Consider the following 26,535-nt stretch of genomic DNA (forward strand, 5'->3'; position numbering starts at 1 on the left):
GCAAGGGAAGCAAGGGCAAAAATGAACTATTGGGATTTCATCAAGATAAAAAGCTTTTGCACAGCAAAAGAAACAGTCCACAAAACCAAAAGACAACCGACAGAATGGGAGAAAATATTTGCAAATGACATATCAGATAAAGGGCTAGTATCCAAAATCTATAAAGAACTTATCAAACTCAACACCCAAAGAACAAATAATCCAATCAAGAAATGGGCAGAAGACATGAACAGACATTTTTCCAAAGAAGACATCCAAATGGCCAACAGACACATGAAAAAGTGCTCAACATCGCTCGGCATCAGGGAAATCCAAATCAAAACCTCCATGAGATACCACCTCCCACCCGTCAGAATGGCTAAAATTAACAAGTCAGGAAACAACAGATGCTGGCGGGGATGTGGAGAAAGGGGAACCCTCCTACACTGTTGGTGGGAATGCAAGCTGGTGCAACCACTCTGGAAAACAGTATGGAGGTTCCTCAAATAGTTGAAAATAGATCTACCATATGATCCAGCAATTGCACTCCTGGGTATTTACCCCAAAGATACAAATGTTGGGATCCGAAGGGGTACGTGCACCCCAATGTTTATAGCAGCAATGTCCACAATAGCCAAACTGTGGAAAGAGCCAAGATGCCCATCGACAGATGAATGGATAAAGAAGAGGTGGTATATATACACAATGGAATATTATGCAGCCATCCAAAGGAATGACATCTTGCCATTTGCAAGGATGTGGATGGAACTGGAGGGTTATATGCTGAGTGAAATAAGTCAATCAGAGGAAGACGTGTATCATATGACCTCACTGATATGAGGAATTCTTAATCTCAGGAAACAAACTGAGGGTTGCTGAGTGGTGGGGGGTGGGAGGGATGGGGTGGCTGGGTGATAGACATTGGGGAGGGTATGTGCTATGGTGAGCGCTGTGAATTGTGCAAGACTGTTGAATCACAGATCTGTACTTCTGAAACAATGCAAGATATGTTAAGAAAAAAGAAGAAGAAGAAGATAGCAGGAGGGGAAGAATGAAGGGGAGTAAGTCGGAGGGGGAGACGAAGCATGAGAGACGATGGACTCTGAAAAACAAACTGGGGGTTCTAGAGGGGAGGGGGGTGGGGGGATGGGTTAGCCTGGTGATGGGTATTAAGGAGGGCATGTTCTGCGTGAAGCACTGGGTGTTATGCACAAACAATGAATCATGGAACACTACATCAAGAACTAATGATGTAATGTATGCTGATTAACCTAACAATAAAAATTTTTAAAAAAAGAATATCAAGCTCCTGTTATATAGGTAATATATATAGGGTAATATATAGCATGGGTATATAGTCAGTAATATTTGTCAACTTAGTATGGTGACAGAGGGTAAACAGACTTATCGTGGTGATCATTTCATAATATATACAAATGTTGAATCACTATGTCATATGCCTGAAACTAATATAATATTGTATGGGGGCGCCTGGGTGGCTCAGTCGTTAAGCATCTGCCTTCAGCTCAGGTCATGATCCCAGGGTCCTGGGATCGAGCCCCACATCGGGCTCCCTGCTCCGTGGGAAGCCTCCTTCTCCCTCTCCTACTTCCCCTGTTTGTGTTCCCTCTCTCGCTGTGTCTCTCTCTGTCAAATAAATAAATAAAATCTTTAAAAATATATATATATATCATATTGTATGTCAATTATACCTCAATCTCAGTATAGTTTTAATTTCCTTTCTCTTATAAGTGAGGTTAACATATATTTTAAAATATATTTTCATATATTTAGGAGACATTTTAATTTCTTAATTACTTCCTTATATCTTATTTTTTAAAAGTGACCTCTGCTCCCATCATGGGGCTTGAAATCATGACCTTGAGATCAAGAATTGCATACTCTACCAGTGGAGCCAACCAAGCACTCCTCCTTATGTCTTTTGCCTGGTTCTCTATCAGGCTTTTTACCTTCCCCCCTCAATTTCTAAGGCCTATTTATGTGTAAGGGATATTAATTCTTTATCTGTGATATATGTTAAAATTTTTCCCAGTTTGTTATTTATCTTTTAACTCTGCTTATGTTTTTGCCACACCCTTCCAAAAATATGTAGTCAAATGCATCTATTTGTTCTCTTTTATTGAATCCAAACTTTGGGTCATAGTGAAAAACTTCTCTTACACCAGGTTTATAAAGAAATTCACACATTTGCTTCTAGTACTTGTATACTTTCATTTCTTTACATTTTAGATTTCTGATATTTGGTGTTTATTTTTGCCTATGGTGTGAAGTACAGATTTAATTTTATCTTTTTTTCCCAAATGCCTATTTAGTTGTCCTAGTATCATTTATTTATAAGTCCGTTTTTGCCCCAATATTTGAGATGCCCCTTTTCTCATATTTTAAATTTTCATATGTTCTTGGGTCTTTTTCTGGATTTTGCATTCTGTTCTACCAGCATGTTTGCCTGTTTATACACTAGTACCACATGTTAAAATTAAAGAGGTTTTTATGTTCTAATATGTGATAGGGCCAGTCTTCCTGCCCAGATTTTCTCTTTCACTGATTTTCTACTTCTTGCATGTTCATTTTTTCATGTAGGTCTTGGTGTCGCCTGTCCAGCTCCATAAAAATCCTATTAGTGATTTTACTGGGATTACCTTCCATTTATAAATTAAATAGGGTGAACTGACATCTTTAAGATGTTAAATTGTCCTAGCTGAGAACAGAGCATAGCTTTCTATTTGTTCGAGTCTGCTTGTTTTTCAGGGGTGGTATAAAATTTTCTTCATATAGGTTTTATACTTATTGCTAAGTTTATTACCAAGTATTTAATCTTTGTTGTCATTGTAAATGGCATGATATCCTTTATCAGTTGTATATATGGATACTGTTCACGTAAATGTGAATTCTCTAAGGATTTCCAGATATACCATCATGTCGCTTGCAAACAGAAATATTTTAAAGTTGATTTTCAAGGGGCACCTGGGTGGCTCAGTCAGTTAAGCATAGGACTCTTGGTTTTGGCTCAGGTCATGATCTCAGGTTGGAGATACCTAGCCCTGCCTCCTGGAGCTCTATACTCAGCAGGGAGTCTCTTTCTCTCTCTGCCCTTCCCCCTGCTCAGGCACTCACTCTTTAGTGCTCTCTCTCTCTCTCAAAAATAAATAAATCAATCTTTAAAAAAAAGTTTATTTTCCAGTGTGTATGCCTCTAACTGATTTCTTTTATCCAGTTGTGCTGGCTGATACTTCCAGTATGATGTAAAGGAGTAATGGAGATAGAGAACGTTCTACTCTTGATCTTGATCTTAGTGGGAGTTCCTTTACTAAATCCCCATTAAGTAGGATGCTGATTTTAAGACTAAAATATTTTTTCATCATATTATGAAAGTCTTCATCAATTCCTATTTTCTTGAGTGTTTTTTTTAATTAGAAATAAGTGTTGAATTGCATCAAATGCTTTTTCTACATTAGAGATAATAATTTTCTTCTTTGATCTATTAATACGGTTTATATATTATATGAATGGATTTCTTCACATCGAACCGACCTTCCACTTCTAGAATACATTCCACTTATCCATGGCATTTTATTTTTCTCAATGCAGTGTTGAATTCTGCTCACTGACACATTAAAAGTCTGAAACATTCAAAAATAAAATTGGTCTATAATTTCCCCTTCTTTGGTATTGTCTTTACCAAGTTTATGTGTCAATGTTATGCTGGTTTCATAAAGAAATGAGCAAGTTCTCCTTCATTCTCCATGTTGTAGAACAATATATGTTAGTATCATCTTCTCTTTAACAGTCTGGTAGCAGTTCCCTGTGAAGACATCTAGGCACAGTGTGTTTTTTATGGAGTAGTCCTTGACATCTTTCTCTGTTTCTTCTGTGGACCGTGGTGTAAGTTTTTATTTATAATAGGACCCATTTTTCCTAGGGATTTATCAATTTCATTTAGCTTTTCAAAATTATTTCCAGACATCTGAAGAATAGTTTCACTTTTAAAAATGTTGTCATTTTCAGTGGTTATTTCTCCTTTGTCGTTTCTTATTTGTATAATGGTGCTTCCTCTCTCTTTCCCTTTGTTCTACAATTTTTCTCTTCAGTAATTTCTTTTGCCTTTATTATTCCCTTTTGTATGCTTTTTGGTGCATTTTTTTTTTGGTTCCTTTCCTAGATTTTTGTGCTGGAAGCTTAATTTTTTTCATTCTTTCATTTTATGGCTGCTCTAAATGTTTTTCATAGATTCTGACATGTAGAGTTTTCATTATATTTTAACGTCCTGTTCAGCCAGGAGTGAGTCAAAAGAAATTATTTTGGAGCTTTTGAGGTAGAAGGACCTTTTTGGTTTAATATTCTTAATGATTTCTAATTTTATTACATTGTACTCATAGAATATTGATAATAATTCTACTTTATGGAACAGAGTGATGCTTTCTTAATTAGCTAATATATGGTCGGTTTTTGTGAATGTTTCATAAACCCATAAGAAGTTTTCTATTATCAGGCTGTAGGGTTTGATACACATCCACTAGGGGTCTGCCTAATTATTTTAGCATTTCTATGTCTGTGCCTATCCTTTTTTCCCACTTGATCTGTCTTATAGTGACAATAGTCTATTAATCTCGCATCTCTTGGAGTTCCTGCTTCATAAAGGTGATTATTGTGGGTTTGGTGCATAGATACTCATACCTATTATATTTCTCATTAATTGTGGGTTTAAGCATTACAAAGTGTTCTTTGTTATATTTAATGCTTTTTAAATTGTATTCTCATCTGTCTTGATATCAGGATTGCTATTACTGCTGGGGTTTTTTTTTTTTTCATTTGCATAATTTCTCCCATTCCTTTATTGTTGCCTTTCTGAATCACTTTGTTTTAGGTGTGACCTTTATATATAGCAGATAGTTGGGTCCTGCTTTATGAGATAATTTGAAATCCCTTTCATTTTAATTATGTGAGTTAAACCCATTCACATTTGTTGACGTGACTGACACGTTTGGTCTCAAATCTATCACCCATTCTTTATATCACAATTTTCATGTGTTTTCCTTACTCTTTTGTACTAAAATATCTTTTGATATTTAGAAAGGTTTGTACTTTTTTTTTGGCAGTTATCTTTGTAATCCTTTGATCCTCTTTTCATAGCAAGCCTTTCCTATCTGGTTTGTCAGCACTTCTTCCCAGAATTGTTAAGGTGTAATCAACAAACAAAATTGGTATACACTTAAGATGTACAATGTGATATTTTGAGACACATGTACATTGTGAAATGATTACTTCACTCGAACTGATGAATATATCCATCACCTCACATTGTGTGTGGTGAGAACATTTAAGATCTACTCTCTAATCAAGTTTCAAGTATAAAATACAGTATTATACAGATCTCCAAAACTTATGAATCCTGCATAACTCTTGGACCAACATCTCCCCTGCTCTCCAGCCCCTTACAAACACCATTCCTCTTTCTGCTTTTATGATTTCAACTTTTTTAGATTCCACATATGAGTGAGATCACACCGTAGTTGTCTTTCTATGTCTGGCTTATTTCACTTTGCATAACGTCCTCCAGCTTCATCCATATTGTTGCAAATGGCAGGATGTCTGTCTTTTTTAAGGCTCAATAATAGTCCATGATCCTATATATACCACATTTTTCTTTTCCCTACTCCTAATGTCCCTCAAACTATTTAGCCGTGCCTATCCCCTTAGTGTTCTGGTTGGGACAAGAAAAGAGTGGGCCTTTTGGGCAGCATCTTGCCATCTGGGGAAGCCATGCATTCACTGTGCTCTCACATAACCCCAGGAGAGAAATTGTGGGCTGAGGGGGTCTCTCTTGGCATTGGGCTGTGCCACTTTGGGGGACGGGTGACATGAGTAAAGTGGAACTGCTCTTCTTACCCTCTTCATTGCATTTGTTCTCAGACTTTGTGCTCTGGTAGTGTACTGGGACCCCTCTGCTGGACTTCTGAGTTCCCACAAAGGTACTCTTCTCCAGGCGTGATTGTCAAAATTATATTTCTGTAGGAGGATGAGTGCTGGAAATTCTTATTCTGCCATCTTGCAGACATCACTGGCTTGTCAGTTTTTGATGGTATCCACTGACTTTCACCTAGTTCCTATAGAGCAATCAATGAGTTTATCCTACTTTCCTCTTCTCTATTTTTTCTCTTTTTCACTTTTTCTTGCATTACTTCTGCATTGTCAGAAAATATAACATTTCTGTGTTCTACTCTCAACTGTGTCCCTACCTTGTTTTAGTTTTAAGATTTACAATTATATTAAATGCTTACCATCAATCCTTTTGGTGAAATGTCCTCAGTCAACTCTTTGTTGAGTGAAACTTATCCTCTGATATATTCCTCAAGAAAGAGTCATGAGTGTGGTATTCATTGAGTTATTGAATGTTGAAAGTTATTTTTCTATAGCTTTGATATTCAAAACATACCTGGCTAGTTATAAAATCCTTGGTTCATAATTTCTTTCTTTGAGTTTCTTGAAAATGCTGCCCCATATTTCCTGGCCTTGTATGTTCCCTTGGCAATATCTCATGACATCTCTTGCCCTTGTGAATTATTTGACTTCTTTGACTGAAGTCCTTGAGGACTTTTTCTTTTTGAAAAGAAAAGTTGAATTGTTTTTTTAGGAGCTTGGAATAGATCTTTCAGGTCTTTGAGTCCTTTCAATATGTAGGCTCAGGTTCTCTTTTAATTCCAGAAATTTTCCTTGGATTATTGTTCTAAATCTTTTCCTGTTCAATTATTCAGTCTGTCTTCTCAGGGATTTCAAGTATACATATATTGGATCCTCTTTGTCTTCTCTTTAAGTCACCCTTTCACTGACCCTGGCTATTGTATTTATTTCATTTTCTTCTCTTGGTTGTTTTTCTCTTTCTTCAGTGCCCCTTATTAAAATTTTACTTTGGACACCTTATTATTTAAACTTAATTTCTGAAGTGCTTTGGCCTTTTTTCTTATTTTCCTGAGTTCAATCAACTCTCTCTTTTTGTGCTGATTTTTTTAGACATTTCAGTTTTTAATCTTTGCATTTCTAATTCAAAGTTGTTTGAGGAAGTTTAATTCAATTTGGAGTGGTTTTTTTTTCAGCAGCAGGGAAGGTATTTTATTTTTTTATTTTTTTTTATTTTATTATGTTAGTCACCATACAATACATCATTAGTTTGTGATGTAGTGATCCACGATCCATTGTTTTCATATAACACCCAGTGCTCCATGCAATATGTGGAGTGTTGGTTATAATTTTCTTCAGGTGTGCAATTGTTTTTGTTTTATTTGAGGGGGTGGATTTTCATCACTTAGGTTGTTTTGATTTTTATTTTCCATTTTCTTTTTTTTAAGATTTTATTTATCTATTTGATAGAGAGAACACAAGCAGGGGGAGCAGCAGGTAGAGGGAGAGGGAGAAGCAGACTCCCCGCTGAGCAGGGAGCCCTATGTAGGGCTCAATCCCAGGACCCCTGGGATCATGACCTGAGCTTAAGGCAGATGCTTAAGTGACTGAGCCACCCAGGCACCCCCCCATTTTCTTCATATAGTAGTTGTATTTGGCTCCTTTCTTTTATTCATATTGTAGATTTAAGGTGGCTTACAATATTTCTAGTTTAAAAACACAGTATTCTGATAGAATAGTGAAGTACAGTTTTTCGACCCATAACTAAGTTTTGTGTATGTGGGGGATGGGTGGTTGTGTGTTCTTGGACTCATTGTTGCTGTTCTCTTTTGACTTATAGGATCTTAAAATTCCTCCTGCCTCTTTTCCTTTTCCTCATAATCTCCCAAGGGCACTTTCCCCTCTTTTTACCGTATTTTCCCCCATAAGTGATACCTATTTAAGGTTGCCCCTTGAATTATTGTGCCTTCAAGTCCTTTCCATCTATTCATCATCTTAATCTACAGCATTTTCACACATTTTCTGATTTTTCCTACATACAAACTCAGCTTTGCTAGTGATCATTTTATTTATTTTTTTTATTATGTTCAGTTAGCCATCATATAGTGATCATTTTAGATCAGTCTTACACCCTGTGCTGGCTTACCTCTCTTCTCTTTCAATTGCTTTTCTGTATGGCCCTTGCTGTCCCCAAAAGCTTGTGCTGAAAACTTTAGAGATATTTCATTCAGTTGTGATGCTTATTTTTTTCCTAACAAGGATTATGAAGTTTTGAAGATTCTCTGTAGTTTAATTATGCTAAGATGGTGTACTTTGTGGATTTTTAGAAGAGAGTCAAGGAGAATTGGGGTGCAGGGAGGCTAGACTGAGGACCCAGTAGGTATCCATACCAGAAGCCAATACAGATTCATAAGCACTGGGTGTAGTGACGTAGTGGGGGGTCTCTAAGGTCAGGCAGAGCCAAAATATGCCTTCCTAGAATGGGGTAGGTTGAAACAGGGTCTCTGCAGCCACTGTCTTGGCCATCACCATCTCTAGGCTAGACTACACCACTATACTCTTCCTACTGACTAGTTTCTCCTATACCATAAGTCTGTTCTCTATATAACAGTCTCTACATTTTAATAAAATATAAGTCTGAAAACTTTATTGTTCCTGCTCATAACTCTTTGATTGCTTCCTGTTGTTCTTAAAATATAGACTGAAACTCTACAAGTCTAAAAGGCTCTACCAGGCTTCTGTTTCTAGCTTCATCTCATATCATTCTCCAAGTACTTCATTATGATGTAACCTTCCAGACTTCTTTACACCTTCAACTACACCATGCATTTTCTCACTTACAGGTCTTTGCATGTCTGTTCCTGAGTCCAGGACACACTTTTTTGACACTTCATATAATTACCTCCTACTGATCTTCCAGGTTATAGGCTAAATGGTCTTTGCTCGAGGCAACATATCATCTTCCTTCCCATCCACACCTCACGCCATCTTCATACACATACATAGCACCTAGTACTTCTTCCTCACAGTGTTTATTGCAGCTTCTTATTAGATACTTATTTGTGAGAATAGTTATCTAAGTTTATCACAAATATTGGAAAATGTGTACATGCTCCATGAGGACATGGACCATGTCTGTTTTGCCTATGCTGTAACACTAGTACCCGCACATAGTGATCGTTCAGTAATCATCAATATAATTAATAGTGATCATATCAATAAATATCTGTTGCTTGGTTGACCAAATGAATAAAGGGTTAAGTGGGCTGTTGGAGCCACAGCCAAGACTTAGAGGAATATTAAGGGTGGAGCCAAAGAAACTTAGCAAACTAGACTATGGTGTCAGGGCTAACTAACACATCATATTTACTAGGGTGGCTCAGTCTTAGAGAAGACAAAGGCAAGAGTTAGGGTAACTGGGGAAATTGTTTGAAAACTGGGGTCAGGCCTAATTCCCCATCCTATTACATAGGGCAGTCTAATGGGGCAGTAGAATAAGAATTGTTTGCACTACCCAGGTACCTATGGCTTCTTGGTCAGGGTGGCAGTATTACTTAACCTAAGCCCATCTGGATAGTAAGTAGCAATTACTGAAATCCTTGATGCCTTAGACACTATGCTGTAAGTCTCTGATTTAGAGAGACACCCTTTAATTTCAGTAGGTAGCGAAGGATGGATGGATGGATGGATGGTTGAGTCATACTTGATCTAGTCTTGAAATGGAGGCCATGAGTAGGTAAGTAGGTGTAAACATATGGCATTCTGGGAAGTAAGGGAGATGATAGCTTTTTTTTTTTTTTTAAGTAAGTTATGTGTTGTGGGATGGGGTATGGTGATATGGAATGGTGTCAAGAGAACAGAGCACTGAAAGAGCAGGAGGACCGCCAGTAGCTGAAACCAGACCTCCCTTGAGAACTTGAAGCAACCTTAGAATACTCTGCCCACTTCACCAAATTGGACTTCTCCATCCCTTTCTCTTTTATTTGATTGATGGGGAAATTGAGCCATAGAGAGTGGTGGTGACTTGCTCAATATTGCCCAGCACTGGCAGAGCTTGAGTAGAAGTAGGTCTCAATAGAATCACAATAGTTAGGGGAATTATATTCTGCCCCAACGTGGTACATACCTGTGTCCAGATTCACAAATCTGGAGTGGGAAGTGGGATATGAGTGAAGTTCAGATGATAGGGAAATGAAATTATTGTTCTGTCCCAGAATATATTACAGACCTAAAAGTAGGATATAATAATGGAGATAGGACAAAAAATATACCAAATGTTTCTCCTTTTCAGAAAGCTTTATATAATCTTGACACAAAGAAAGTACTCATTTCCTGTTTATTGAACTGATTGGGGACTTTGGCTATATGTGCACTGGTCAAACTTCCTATATGCTGGATGCAGAATATCTAGCAGACTTGGGATGCAGAATATCTTCCTGACTTGCTTGCTAACAGTTCAATCATGCAGAAGGTCAAGAGAGTGACTTAGGACTTTGTTATTTTGTATCTAATTCTAACCAACAAAGACAAATTGGTTATGGGATTAAAGGTGTCAGGAACTTGGGAGAAAGCAGACATGTCAACATCATGTTTGTGAGAGCCAGGGAGAGTTAAGCATAATGAGACATGCACTCCAGGTTATAGAAAACAGCTTTTAATAGATGTGGGGTGGAGGAGGTGGTTGTCGGAAATGGCTCACTTGCACGCATGCATTTGTGGAAGTGAAGATGATTCTCAGAATAAGAAAGTTCTTACAAATGACCCAATGAGGGACAGAAGGCAGTAGAATAAACCATTGCAGCTACCCAGGTTTCCTTTAATGTAACACATTTTAAAGAGAACATTCCTGGGTCACCTGGCTGGCACAGTTGAGCATCTGACTCTTGCTTTTGGCTCAAGTGTGATCTCAGGGTTGTGAGATCGAGCCCCACATTGGGCTCCATGCTCGGCATGGAGTCTGCTTGTGTTTCTCTCTCCCTCTTTGTCTGCCTCTCCCTGCCACATGTGTGTACTCCCTCCCTTTCTCTCTTTCTCTTTCTCTCTCTCTCTAAATAAAATAAATCTTCTAAAAAGAAAGAGAGAGAGAACACTACCACAGAAGGCAGGTTAGTGTCAGGGCACCTGGGTGGTTCAATTAGGCGTTTGACTCTTGGTTTTGGCTCAGGTTTTGATCTCAGGATCCTGGGATTGAGCCCCATGTCAGGCTCCATGCTCAGCGGGGAGTCTGCTTGTCTCTCTCCCTCTGTCCCCCCCCCACTCTCTCTCTCCTGAATAAATAAAATCTTAAAGTAAAAAAGGAAAGCAGGTTAGTGTTCACCATTGCCAGGATGAAATGACTCAGAGAGTGCATGAAGGGTACTTCTGAAGTGCTGGTAATGTTTGGCGTTTTCATTTGGGGTGCCGGTCATAGGTGGGTGCTTGCTTTGTGAAAAAATTGGCAAACTGTAGTTAAAATTAGTATACTTGTCTCTATACATGTTGCACTTCAAATGAACCATGTAACAGTTCTTATGATTTAGTGTATTTCCTTCACGGATTATTTTTAAATGCTTACCTTTGCATGTTAGTTGTAGTTAAAATTGTACTTTGCTTTATCCATTTAATATTTTCTTATGTGTACTATTCTATGTTGTTATGTGGCCCTCACAATCATTTTTTGTTAGCTTCATAATATTCCACTGTGTGGATAGACCACAACTTTCTTTACCATGTCTGTAGGGTTATACAGGTATGTTGCTCTTCACTTTCACTTTTATATAAAGAACACTGGAACCAACATCTTTGAATATAAACCTTTGTCTACATTTCAGATTATTCCCTGAGAATAGATCCTGTTTTTTAAAAAAGATTTGTTTATTTATTAGAGAGAGAATGTGTATGCATATGCATGCAAGCAGGGGAGGGGCAGTGGGAGAGAGAGAGAGAGAATCCCAAGCAGACTCCCCACTGAGTACGGAGCCTGATGTGGGGCTTGATCCCACAACACATGAGATCATCACCTGAGCCAAAACCAAAAGTCAGTTGCTTAACCAACTAAGCCACCGAGGCATCCTGAGAAAATCTTAGATGTGAAAAGATTAGATCAACTCTCTTTGATGTCTGGATACATATTTACAAATTACCCCCAGCAGTGAAATCCTCATCAAACTCTTGCCCATTCCTGTATGTAATAATTGTGCATGTGATTGGCAAGTTTCCTAATACAGTTCTTGCAAAATCCTTTTTCGTTGTATTAATATAAAGTTGGCAATCCTTCTGACCATTCCTAGTGGCATAGCTCCACTCGCCACAGTTTCTTGGTGATGGTTGTTTTGGTGCTGCACAGCCATGTGCAGATGCAGCCTTCAGTCCTCAGGAGCTCATACTCTCTGTAACCATCTCAGGCTTCAGCTCACTGACCCTTTAAGCCAGAGAACAGAAATGGATGCCAACAGGAGTTGGACATCTGCTCTTTCTCCAAACATGAAAATAAAAAAATTCATTGGCTCACTTTTATCATCATTTTCAGGTTTTACCTCATTTGTGACTGAAGCTTTTTGGCATCACATTTAGAAAGTTCCACTTTATTTTTCTGTTTTTTATTCATAATTTTTCCTTCTTTCTTCTGTATATACTCTTTTAAAAAAACCTTTTTCTTGAAAAGCATACTTGAAATATCATGAACACCTCAAATGAATACATCATATATTTGAATCATAGAGTGTGATATTCTTTTAACATTTCTGCATTTTCCAGTTGTTTAATAAAGTAATTGTTTATTTTAAAAAAGAGCACTTTCAGCATTAACAAAAAGAAAGGAAGGGAAACACTTGGCCTAAAGAACAAGTCATGTCAACCCAACCTTCTTTCTTTGAGAGAGTTCTTAGACCGATAGAGTGGGGAAATGAAGTAGACAGAGTCTGAGTATCTGAAGTGAGTCTGACCCTATCCTCAAGCTATTTTGGTGGGAAAACACAGCAGAAGGATCCAAGTGCATAAGCAGTTGAGGAAATAAGTAGTTAGATAACCATCCAAAACTTCTGATGAGCAATGAATACCAACCTGGAAGGCGGATTCTAGTACATGTCACAAATCTTTATCAATGGCATTCTCCAGGTTACCACCTATATTAATGATCTGGATAAAATTATAGAAAAATATGTCCAAAAACTTAGGTATGGTGGAGAATATGATGACAGGCTGTAGCAACCAGATCAAAGAAGATGGAAGTCAATAGGGGAAATCAGTATATGACTCTGTACTTGGATTCCAGAAATACAACCACATTTATGTATGTAGAAGCAGGCAGATTTTTTTTTTTTTTTTTGGTGGGGGGAAGGTTGATGGCACATTCATTGTGATCAATGAAAAACTGAGATGTTGGCTATGTTAATAGAAGCCCAGTATAACTAAGGAAAATAGAAAATAGTGATAATCTAGGTAATCATATATTGACAAGACCACATGTAGACTGCTGCTTCCTATTCTACTTCCTTCTCAATAAGAGGGACAAAACTGCAAGATGTTCCAGGATGAGTAGCAATATTGGTTCAAAGGACTTGAACTCTACTCTTATCATCTGAGGAATGGTTGAGGAACATTAATAGAAATGAGAACCATCTTTCAATATCCAGACATCTTTTGTACACAAGCAAGGGAAGACTTTCTGTGGTGTGAGGAACAGAATCAAGACCACTGGGGAGTCATACTTCAAGAGACAGTTTCTAGCATTCAGAGGTGTGCCTAGAGAAAATAGACTCTGCTATAGATATTACAGTTTCTTCTCTACTTCTGGGTGCATGGAGGACTCCATTTCCCCACCTCACAAGTTAGGCGTGGCCATATGACTGGTTTTAGTCGATGAAACTTGAGTCAAGTAACTGTAGCTTCTGATACAAAGCATTTGATTCTGAGTTTCCAACTCCAGCATTCTTTTCTCCTGCCTCAGTGAACAGTGCAGCCTTGTGTTAAAATGGAGGTAGACATGAGCAGACATTTCTCCAAAGAAGACATACAAATGGCTAACAGACACATGAAAAAATGCTCAACATCACTCAGCATCAGGGAAATACAAATCAAAACCATAATGAGATATCACCCCACACCAGTCCGAATGGCTAAAATTAACAACTCAGGAAATAACAGATGTTGGTGAGGATGCGGAGAAAGGGGAAGCCTCCTACACTGTCAGTGGGAATGCAAGCTGGTGCAACCACTCTGGAAAACAGTATGGAGGTTCCTCAAAAAGTTGAAAATAGAGCTACCATACAATCCAGCAATTGCACTACTGGGTATTTACCCCAAAGTTACAAAAATAGTGATTTGAAGGGGCACCTGCACCCCAGTATTTATAGCAGCAGTGTCCACAATAGCCAACATTCATTCAACAGATGAATGGATTAAGAAGATGTGGTGTATATATATGTGTATGTGTACATACACACACACACAGTGGAATAGTACTCAGCCTTTAAAAATAATGAAGTCTTGCCATTTGCAATGATGTGGATGAAACTATAGGGTATTATGCTCACTGAAATAAGTCAGTCAGAGAAAGACCAATACCACATGATTTCACTGTTGTGGAATTTAAGAAACACAACAGATGAACAGAGGGGAAGGGAAAGAGAAATAAAATAAGATAAAAACCATAAGAGACTCTTAACTATAGGAAACAAACTGAGGGTGCGGGAGGGGAAGTGGGTGGGGAAATGGGGTAAATGGGTGATGGGCATTAAGGAGGGCACTTGGTATAATGAGTACTGGGTGTTTATGCAACTGATGAATCACTAAATTCTATCCCTGAAACTAATAATATACTATATGTTAACTAAATTGAATTTAAATAAAATTTGTCTTAATTTAAAAATTAAAAAATAAATGTACCAGCTTTGGTCTCTGAGAACCTACAGTGATTGCAGTATCCCCCAACCACCACCACAACCCCACTTCAGACCTAGTCATGCACCTACATTGGACATGTTGGTTTAAGTGGGAAATACACCTTTAGTGTTTTTAGCCACTGAAGTTCATGGGTTTTATACTTCTGCATAACCCTGATGCAATATTGTGATTTCTTAGATTGTGATTTCTGAATGACAAAAAATATTTCTCATGTGTATTTGGTCTTTGTCCCTGGTTTCTAGCTCACAGTTTCCTCAGTCCTTGGAATTTCCTAAGTGTCAGTGGTGATAAAGGTGTCTTTTGTTATGTTAATGAGGGTGACTTTTGGACCCCACCCAAGGAGGGAGCTGGTTGCCAGGAGGATCAACTTCTGATTAGAGGGTTAGAACATTCAGTCCCATAGTCCCACAGTCCCACCCTACCCCTAGCCTACTGGACCTCTGGGGAGAGGTGAGGGGCTAGAGGTTGAATCAGCCAGTAACCAATGACTAAGTCAATAATGACTATGCAGTGAAGCCCCCATAAAAAGCCAGAAGGACTGGGTTTAGAGAGCTTCTGGGTAGGTGATCACATGAAGATTGGGAGAGTAGCACTTCTTGAAAAGGCATGGAGGTTCTGCGCCCTTCCCCACATACCTCACCCTATACATCTCTTCTATCTGACTGCTCCTTAGTTACATCCTTTTACAATAAACTGGTCATCTACTAACATGTTTCTTTGAGTTCTGTGAGCTGCTCTAACAAATTAATCAAACCTAAGGAGGAGGTCATTGGAACCTTCAATCTATAGCTGGTAGGTCAGAAGCACAGGTAACAGCCTGAGGCTTGCACCTGGCATCTGAAGTAGGGGGTAGGTGACAGTCTTGTAGAACTGAACCCTTAACCTGTGGAATCTGATGCCATCTCCAGGTAGACTGTGTCAGAACTGAGTTGATTTCTCAGAAACCCTGCCAGTATCTGAAGATTGCTTGGTGTTGTAGAAGGGGAGGAACCACCCCCCACCTTCCCCCCACACCACACACACAACAGAATTGGGTCCAAGAACCCTCAAAGACCTGACTAACACAAGTGCCTTCAAGAAACCGTGATTTCTTGTGACGCAGCAGTAGCAGGACACACATTTGATTCTTGAGACTCACACACTTGCATTCTTTGCCTTTTATTTTCATTGCTACACTACATTCAGACTGTTGCTGGAGGTATAGCTTAGTAAACTGGAATTTTTAACTGGTTCTAGGGCCTCCTGGGAGATGATCCGAATAAAGCAGGCTAAAATGATTCTCCTTCTAAACACAGAACTCAACTGCATGCCCAGTAACATCACAGGTTTATGGATTTTGTCCACTTGGGGAACAGCCAACAATAATTAGTTTACCCAGCAAAGATTTGATTGCCACACGAGCACACACACACAACATTAGCCATGAAAACCGTGAGGTTCACCAAAAATCTCGGGACCAAAGTGACTTTTTGAACATGAACTTTGTAGTTTGATTCTTACATGTTCCTATTGACTGAGCTATTGCCAAGGGTCTGTTTCAGCCTGTGCCGATAGATGCATTATTTATTTATATTTTCCCAAAGATGGTCCTGGTGCCATCTACTAACTCATGCCACAGTGTACTCACTTAGTGTCATTGTTAAAGTTGTCCTGTGCTACGCAGTAGCAGTATCATATGTTTATAAGTGGTTCTGTCTGGGGAAGAAGTTTATGAGGTCATGGGAGCCAGGAAGTGAAAGGAACCAAGTATGTACCTAGCCTGAAAAGAAAAGAAGAAATAGAATTAAAAGGTGATTCCAGTGGGGGAAGAAATGGAAAGGACATATTTAAAATTATAATTAAAAATACATATGTATATTTTTTTCTTTATATAACAAACCAAACCTGCAACTAATTAACTGGAACCTCACTTTTGTTGTTCACAGGAGACCAAAATCAACTGCGTTCGCCTGGCTACAAAAGGTATGTTGGCATGTCGTCGTCTGTCTTCAGCTGTTTAAGTATTTCTCCTCCTAGCCACACAGAGAAAGTTGAGCCAGTAATTACTAGAAATAAAAAAGAACTGTTATTTTCACTGGAGTCATTTGCACCTGGGTATTAATATATACTGCAGGTATATATTAATAACACAGTTCCTAAAGCATAGTAAGAGCTCAAAACATATTTGTTGAATCAGTGAATGGATGGATGGATGGATGGACGGACGGATGAATGGACAGACGGACAGATGAATGGATGAATGGACTGGTACATTAATCAGTAGAGTGGTGAATATAAATTTACTCAAATATTCTTCTGCTATATATTTTCATTATATTTGGGTCTGTGTTTATGTGGGTATTTTTTAGGTATGTCTATCAAACCAATCTTCTGAGCTTTGTATTCCTTTCAACTGGGTTTGGCTTTCACAAATGAGGTGATAGTGTCGGTGCCTTTAATAATGAGAAAACAAACAGTGCATTGTTATGTAGTTGGCATTTTCAATACTTATCCCCCAAACCAAGGCAGCATTGTTCAGGCTCATCACTTTTTGTTTTCCTAATTATAATTGAATTGCCTGGCCCTTTCAATTGGTACATGTTTCTGTTTATTACTCTTTAAAAAAAAAAATCAATGAATGGTTTGTTATCATTTAACCTATTACAAGGTTGAATGGCTAGAAATCAGGTTTATCTTTTTGTTATAGAATGGATATTTTTAACAGCCATTCTCTCCATATAAACACACCAAAATTGGAAAATTGTTGTTCCCTGCATTTATTGACAGCCCATATCGTTACATAGGATGCTTCCTCAGAGATGACAGTTACAAATATAAGTACACATATAATCACAGGCATAAACCATGAACGACGATGACCCAAGTGCATCTATACATATGTGACTATATACACGCATGCATACTCATTCAGAGGAAAGTGCACGCGTGTATAGGGGAAGAGGAAGAGCTGAGGGGTGGGGAGAGAGAGAAGGAGGAGAATATCTACGGTTATTTGACAAAATATACATGAAGACCTATCACTCGTGACTTCCAGTATTTTGAAAAAAAGCCAGCTCAGTGTGTAGGCAGAAGACGGAAGATGATACAGGAGGGAGAAGATGGAAGCATTAAGGACTCACCGTGGTAAGAACTCACTCTGATTCCACATAAGTCATGAGAGGCTAGCGTATCCCTCACTTGTTCGCTCTCAGGAACTCAGGCTACTGGACAGAAAGAGATAAAATACTCTTTGTGAGGCAAGGGGAATTGATGGCCTGCAAACAAAAGTGGCACAAATCACAGGCTTTGGCAGACTTTCCCACTGAAGGAAACAGATAATCCAGAAGGAAGAACATCATGAATAGGAGAGCACTAGAGCTCCAGACTGCAAGCAGGACAGCTGAGCGTTTGCTGTGTCCAGCTTAAAAGAGCAGCCAGTAGAGGGAAGGAAACTTAGGGGGAGACCTTCCTCACCTACTGTGATGGTGCTCCGTGGCTCCCCTCCAGCTTTTGACCTCTAGACAAGGGAGGGGTTGAAGCAATTGCTCTGCCATCCATGGGCTTGTGAGATTCTAGAGACACCCTCTGGGACATAAGCTCCCCCTCAAAGGGTAGTTGGTTAGATCTTATTTTCTAAACTGAGAATCAGGAACATGTGGATGGATGGGCAATAGGTACATATGGGGACTTTGCGAGAGAATAATTAAAACTCTACTCCCCTGGCGATTTCAGGATCTACTGAAGGCCCACAATGCCATACTTCTCCAGAGCTGCATTGCTCCTCTGCAGGAGAATTGCAGTGGTCTTTAAAGAGCTAGAGCAGAAAGCTTGTACCTCTTCACAGCATAAGGATTTCTCCTCCTGTTTGACCTTTAGGACACAGTCTTCCTGAGTGGAGTGTGTGCTCATATAGCATGTGGATGTATGGAAGGATGGGAACAAGGTGAATGCCCAGCTAGCTGGCCAGGTGCTAGCCAGGCAGGAAAGAGTCAGAAGTAGATTCCAAGGATTGACACCCTCACTTTCCAGGTCCGCAAGGGCCGTCACTTCAGCCCAGAGAGACAAAACTAGGAGTACCTGGAATTGGACCGAGAGCTGGACAGTGCCAGTCTTGTGGAGTCCAGGGAGTTAGCCCTCTCAGCACTACCTCAGATAAGAAATTACTTGTTGAAAAAAAGCCAAGAAAAAGCAAAGAAAAGGAGACCTGTATTTGGTTAGTGTCATCTCTGTGCCTTGAATTAGCCTGGGAACATCCAGGGTCGATTGAAGGCAAACCCTCTCTAAATCAGTGCACTGCTCATGAGGACTCTGTGTCAAGGATCTAAGGCCAGGAAGCCATATTTGACCCATCTCTTTCCTGAATCAAATTCCCCATTTTGTGGTTTTGCCGAAAACACTTTTCCTTTTAACAGAGGAAAATAAGATACTGGGAATCCTGCAGGCGTCGGAGGTAGATGAAGGGCCAGTAGCATATTCCACTGGCCACCCAGCTCCCTCCACACGCTTCCATGTCCCTGTCATCATGGCCTTCCTTGAGGGGCTGCCAGTGAGCATCCAGCCTCTGGAGTGTGATCACGTGTGCAAACTTGCGGCCACGGCTCTGGTGATGAAGCAGCTGGCTGGTATTCTGTCCCCGACCCTGGTGGTTCCGGATGGTGTCTATAGCCAACTGTGTGAGTCCCGCAGAACTGGAGGGTTCATAGGCAGAATGTAACAGCCCCCAGCACCCAGGCAGGGTCGTTCTGCCCTGACCCCAAGCGCAGCCCCTCTTCTGCTAGATTCCATACCTGGCTCCAGCATGGGGCTCTAACTCTTGCCTGTCTTTAACATCCCTATTAGTCACCCAAACTCTAATGTAGTACTGCCCAGTTTAGAAGGTTGCAAAGCAAGGGACCTGGGTTAGTTTTCTGTGGCTGCTGTACCACCAGCTGAGTGACTTAACAAAATTTCTTGTCTCACAGTTCTGGAGGCTAGAAGCCCGAGGTCAAGGTTATCAGTAGGGCTGGTTCCTTTGAGGGCTATGAGGGAAGGATCTGATCCATGCCTCTCCCCTAGCTGCTGGCAATCTTTGATATTCCTTGTTTTTTCATCTTTCATGGCATTCTCCCTGTGGGCATCTTGTGTCCAGGTTTCCCCTTTTTTATGGGGACTGGTATGGTTAGGTTAGGAGCCCACCCTACTCTAGTTTAATCTCATCCTAAGTTAACCAATTACATCCACAAACCCTATATTCTGAGACATTCTGAATATAGGGTTTGTAGATGTTACATTCAGAGACACTGGGGGTTGGGATTTCAACATATGAATTGGGAGATGGACACATAGTTCAACCCATAGCAGGACCCATACTGTTAGGGGTAGTGTCCATGTGGTTTCCATTGGAGCCTCTGACTATTCTTTATTCATGGTATAATCCCAGTAGCTTTTAAGGGTGTACAAGGAGAGCAGGAACTAGCCCTGTCAGAGGGGGCTCTAGTGGTGAGCTGAGGTTTAGATTTGACTGCAGTTCCCTTGGGAAGCTCAGTGAGGCTGCTTTGGGCAGAGGATCTGCAGGTTCTGTGGAAGGAGCCCTGGACAGAGGGTAAACACCGTGGTCCATCTGTACACACTGAATGGCTAGGTCTGTGACAGCAGGACCCCTCTCAGACCCCACATGATGTATCAGGTCCTGATCCAGTCATGTTTCTAAGGTCTGAGCAGGGCCCACCTCCTGAGAGGTAGGCAACAGCACTGCCGGTTGAGAGGATCTCTCTTGAGGAGCTCCTTGGTCTTAACTACTAATTTCCCCATCACATTTTGCCATGGCAGGAAGTTCCTGGCACACTATTGGAACTTCAAAAATGCCTGCTGAAATGAGTAAATGCATGAAGCCAGCATCTCACTATAGTAAGGGTCAGAGACCTTGAAAGTCTCACTTCATCTTCCTGAAACTCAGAGGCACCATATTTAAAGTTATGCCCATCTATTCATTTATAGAATATTTTTTAACACACCTACTACCAGTGCTTTGATGATAAACCTGCTCTTTGTAAAAGAAAACCTCTTATTTATAGTCTTTGTTGATCTCCAGGATATAAATATCCCCACCATGTTCAATCAGGTTACTAATGGTTTAACAACTGGCTTTCAAAAAAGTCAAGAATGTTTAACAGTTAGCTCTAGCAAGCTGGCACAAGCCAGCTCCAGCACATGAAGACCTTTACCCTCCAGTTTGTTAGAGGATCAGGTGATACAGTAAGCGTACGAGTGTTGTACTGCAAAGTGTTTTGGATAAAATTATTGTCGATGTATGTTATTTCCTCTATATAGTCAGCTCGCTCAGCATCTGTGAGCTGGGCACTTTGAAAGGAACTATGGTTTTGTGGTGAATCAGCAGACATGGTTCCTGTCCTCATGGAGCTCACGGTCCAGTGTGGAAACAGACCTTACATGAATGATTTTAACAGATAATAATGGAGTTATGATTGTGATCAGTGCTTCCAAAGAGGAGTGAAATGTACTGCATGGGGACTAAAGTTATCAGTGGTGCCAAAGGCTCAGGCAATAATGGCATATATGGCCCTGGGCCATCATCTGGGGCTCTGCGTCTCTGGAACTGGTATAGTATAGGAGGCTTTGTGTCTCCCTGTCCATCATCACCCCTTCTCACCTAACACTGGGGAATTGCATACCACCAGAACCAAGGGTAGGATTTGGGAGGCCAGCTGACTGAGCACCTCAGACTGTGAGAAGAGCCACACCCCTGGCCCAAAGCCCCTGTAAAGGGCCAAGTCCTCTGTATTTAGAGAGGATTTAGTGGATAGATTCACATATCACCAGGGGACACTATTTACAGAACCACAAATTGAAGGCACAGCTAAGAAGGGACTGTGGGGTGGGAGTTTGGTATGTGCTAGTAAAGGGGATAATTCTAGGATCAGAACAAGCTCACCTCCAAAGCTTTGAAGGCAGTCTTTTTCATTGATGGGGGACTTGTTGGCACTGCCCCAGATTCACATTCGTCTTCACCTTGTTCCTCAGCCAGGGGTTGCCTGTGATTAACTTTGGCTGGAGATTTAGAGGAATCTGAATGTGAGTTCAACCATAGTGGGGAAGTGGAGTTTATCAATGAGCAGATAAAGGCAAATGCGAGCTCTCTTAAGACAGATTCCCTAGAAACAGAGCCTGGGGCAGGGATTTGGGTGCAGTACGGTATTAAGGGAGGGCTCTTGGAAGAAATCTGTAAATGAAAGAGGGAAGTGGGGTAGGTAATAAGAAAATCCTAAGCAAGAATCTATTCTCAGATAAATTGAAGCCTACACTAGATATGGGTGAAGTATAAACCTCTCCAAAGTTGTTCTGCCTTGAACAAGACCCAGATTTCTGCCTCTTCCTCCATAACAATTAGTCCTTGGTACCCCCTCTTCCTTTCCCCTTCTCCCTCCCCTCCATCTCTCAGGTGGCTCCAGGGGAAATGGCAACCCTGAGCCCTACACACTTGTCTGGAGAAAGTCACAGGTGTAAGCCCTTAGTCTCAATACTCACAGCAGCTGGGGGATGGTACACCAACTTGAAAAGGGAAGAGTGGCATCTACCACAGTGATCTTCTTATACAGAGGATGTGTTTCATCATCAGGTTGAGGGATAGCAAAAAGATCATGGAATTGCCTCCAATTCAAGAGTTGAAAGAAAATTCTAAAAGCCTTCTGCTTGGGACACTGTACTCTGGGAACTTGTTCAGAGCCATAGAGAGAAAACTTCAGCTAATGGGTAAACATTAAATTTTGATTTAGAAACAGAGAACTATTATTCATTCTTTGAAGGGAGGGCAGTACAAAGATTACTTAACAATGGTGTAGTTAAAACAGAAAATGTAAAGACAGGGCAAGTAAGGGGGAGGTGCATTTAGACCCGTTAAATAATGTTTACCTTTCATCTGGAAGAGGAGGGATGGGCTCAATTTAGGAAGCAGGTTGAAGATGTAAGCTGAATCTGCTCAGAGGTGACCCTTGAGAAAATGGAGCACGCAGAAGTTTGGGGTGGGATACTTAGGCTGCTTCCAAGGTGCTAAAGCTCAAGGAGGAGGGGGGAACAGTCTTTCCTGTGGACGATGATTATCCCATGTGGTGGAAGATGCCCCTGCTCCAGGCTGCAGCTGCTGAAGGAGGCACCTGAGCATCTTAGGTCATGCCTTTCTGATTCAGAGCAGGCCAAGGGGAAAATGGTTTCCGATCCAGAGGCTCAGTTCTAAAACCATACCAGTCAGTTTCTCTTCCAGAAACTGATGTCTCAGTTCCACTTGCTGTGACAGGGACCTCACTTCTGTCCCAACGAGTTCCTTCCAAACTTGGGACACTTCATTTGGAGGGAGCTTCAATATCATGAGTCCATATATGGCTCCCAATTATCTCTGCCAGTGAGTCTTTGAGGCCACATAGATCCTGTCTGCCTTTTCTCCTTCCAGAAAATAAAATTTGCTTTCTTTGACTTTGTCCACCTGCCCTGGTTAGGGTCAAGCAGGTACTTGCTTGTCTGCCCTCTCCCTGTTGGAACCTCTCTGGCCACCAGCAGGCAGCAGCACTCCCATCTCTGGCACCAGCCATCAAGGGAACACAGCTGGCTCTGCAGACTCCTGCTGGGTGTGCCCGAGTGGCAGTTAGAAAAATCAGCTTTGATTTGATTTGCAAACTGAGCCTAGTCATTGAGACAAAATAAATCCGGAAACCCATAAAGCCATTTGCAGAGTTGCTTTGCAGAAGACAGCCACAGTTTTAATCTAGTAAACACTCTCTAACGATCCCATTAAAACAACCCCCTCGGAGTAGGTGCTGAAAGCTGAACTCCAGAATAATGAAGCATGAGATAAGGGGCCAGTGTCACCAATAGTTCCATGCTGCCCGGTGGTAGTGATGGACTAAAACCATTGTCCCAACGGCAACAGGCAAGAGGCGTGGGCAATGGTCTTTTGTAATTGTGGCTTCTTTTTATAATGGCTAAGCCTGAGGTAGACCATTTCATCCAGCATTTTCTCTTCTCTCTTCATAATGGATTCTCACCCCTGCAGAGACTGGAAGGACAATAAATACGCCTTCTCCAGTGAGATGCCCTCATTTTGCAGATGCTAAGATTGGAGCCAAGAAGGGGAATAATGTGTCCGCGGATTCTTTATCCATAAGAATAACATGTCACAGGTGGTGTGAGAAGCCAAGCATGATGTAGGAATTGTCTGCTGTCAGATAAGAAATGCCCACTGCCTGCCCTCCTCTCTTCTGTTAATCCAATTCTATATGGAAGTTCTATCTTATATGAAGCTGCTTTGAGAGGTTGCATGGAACAATGGGGAAGTAAGTCACCTGGATTCAAATCCCATGTCCAAAACTTAACTGTTTGACCTTGGATAGATCAATCCCCTATGAGTCTATCACACCCCTTTTAGGCCAGAGGTCATTAATTCTTTCTCCCAGTTATTCGAGATAATGCACATAAAAGGTCAAGAATATAACAAATGATAAACATCTTGGGCTTCCCTCCTTCGTTCTTCTGAACTTCTCTGTTAAGAGAGCCAGAGGCCCAAGCCTCTCACTGCTGTTCTCTAAGGAAGAAAAGCCAAAGCCCGGACTCTAGTCATTTCTCATATGATTCCACAAATCACATGTTTATCAAATGAACTCAGGCTAGATCCAAAGTGCAGAAACAGAGGCACAGAAATGATGCTGGCCTCAGCTCTTAGTATTTAACCTCTTCAACCAAGGGTTGTTGTGTTTAGATGAGATTCTACATAGCAATCATATTTTTATTGACAAAGTGTAGCATTTTGCTCATGCACCCACTAGTCTTTGACTGTAGCACTTTTTCTTTTCTCATCATCTACCCAGCAATTTCAGGAGGGACTCAGGACCACAGGATGCCCAAATCTAGCTATGGTAGCTGGAGTTGAGACCCTACTTATGAGAGGTAGACTATAGTGAGTCAATCTGTTGGAAAACTCTTGGCTATTGTTCAGTCCTTAGAAATCCTACCAGACTTTCAGAGGGGAAAGCCCAGGCTGTGTGCTTGGGGGTTAGGGTAGGGTAGTGCTGTTTTCCCCTATGCAAGCCCAATGAGGTGAATTTTCCATAATGGAGGTTCTCAGAATTCCTTGAGTGTGACAAGGTTGCCTTGACCCTTGGCCCCTTTTGTTCCCACCCAGTGTTCTCTAGGCCCCAAAATGCCAAAGGAATAATGTGGCTTTTCCTGAAGGTTTTGTGACAAGATAGAAGAAGAGAATTCCATCATAAGTAGACCAAAAATAACCTAAAGATGACATTCAAATATCCCAACCCGTTAATATTTTCCTTGCTGCAACCACTGGTACATCTCCTTAGTCTTCTTCTGTCCTTCTCCTATCCCACTCTCTAGACTGTTCAAACTACTCCCCCCCACAACAATACCCATACACACCTTTTCCACACCCCACTCAGGAAGACAAAGCTGGTGCAATGGAGTACAGGAAAACCAAAACCACAACCAACACCTGTCCTTCAAGCATGTCCCTGGGAAGTCTCAATTCATCCCTGTGAACTAGAAATTAGAATTATCTACACAAGACCTGAGACACCGGAGTTGACCTTAGCTCGAATCTGATGCTCCAAAGCAATTGCATCTTACAAAGGGAATAGGAGGCCTTTTAAAATCATGAGTCAAAGAAAGGAGAAAATCTGGGTAGGCTGAAGACAAGGGCTAGAAATAGAAGAAAGCTCCATTAGAGCTTTCTCTGATGGGGTTTCAATGTAGTGTTGAAGGAGGGGGTAGTGAAGGAGCTTAGTGAAAATTAACCATCTACTGTGTACTAATCACAAGGCTGTGGATGCTGACATGAGTTTACAAGTTTACAATGTGATCTAAAAAAAAAAAAAGAATCAAAGTCTGGTATGTATTACACACTAAATAAATAGTGGTCATGTTTATTACCCTTACTTAAGAAATGAAGCAGTAGAAGCCCAGAAGGGTTGAATAAAGACCTCAAGGATCCACAGAATTGTAGCTCTAACTCCAAAGCTTATGGCATTCCCAGGGCACCATTTTGAATCTTGTCAGTGATGTAGACTGGGTGAAATTCTATGAGCCACTGTCAGAGTCTGTTAAACCCTTCCCCTGCCTCTTTTCCAGTAATAGTTGATAGTAGAATCTTTAGGGTATGATGGGTCTTCTGTCTCTCTTCAGTAGTGTCCAGGCTAAGTTCTGGAATCTGTAGCAGACCTGGTGCCACAAAGAGCCCTCAGCCTTCTACATTACTATAGTAGATTGAAGCTGATAAACCAAGAAGTTAGTTTGTCTTCAAGGTTATCGGCTCCAGTGTCATATTTAGCCCATTAGCATCTCTCTCTACTCAACATTCTTTGCCTTAGAAGGGAATAAAAGTCAGAAAGGAAGTCTGAGGCACTCAGCATTCTGACCTCCTTCTTCTTTGCATGGTCTTACTATTTTCATTAATTAATTTTCATATAAATATATATGAACATAGGCTGGAAATATGGAGAGAGTGGAGTCATGAATCCTCTAATAGAAAAGCTGTATGATGGGGCAACCAGGTGATAGAAGAGAAGGCAAGGGACTACTACCTTTTCTCCTGCTGGATTAGTTAGGATAGGAAAGGCTTTGCTGCAATAACAGATGAATACCCAAATATCAGTAGCTTAATACCAGAAAATTTTCTTTGTTGTTATGTCATCTAGAATACATGTGGCCTCAAAAGACCCCACAGCAGGGAAAGAGAAGGTATGGGGTTAGTAACCTGGATCTTGAATACCTCACTTAGAA

General features: G+C 40.6%; 1 protein-coding gene across 1 annotated transcript in view; it reads left to right on the plus strand.

Moving 5' to 3' along the window:
* The window catches only part of PTPRT (protein tyrosine phosphatase receptor type T), a 1,128,529-nt gene that overhangs the window by 864,796 nt on the left and 237,198 nt on the right, over positions 1–26,535 (plus strand). Inside the window, exon 13 of the mRNA XM_073880268.1 lies at positions 16,704–16,740. Within this exon, the coding sequence (XP_073736369.1) occupies positions 16,704–16,740 (37 nt within the window). The remainder of the gene's footprint in view (positions 1–16,703; positions 16,741–26,535) is intronic.

This window comes from Callorhinus ursinus, unplaced genomic scaffold (assembly GCF_003265705.2).
Source record: "Callorhinus ursinus isolate GAN/ISIS: 27379988/994484 unplaced genomic scaffold, GSC_fseal_2.0 scaffold38, whole genome shotgun sequence".
In the NCBI taxonomy this organism is placed as follows: domain Eukaryota; kingdom Metazoa; phylum Chordata; class Mammalia; order Carnivora; family Otariidae; genus Callorhinus; species Callorhinus ursinus.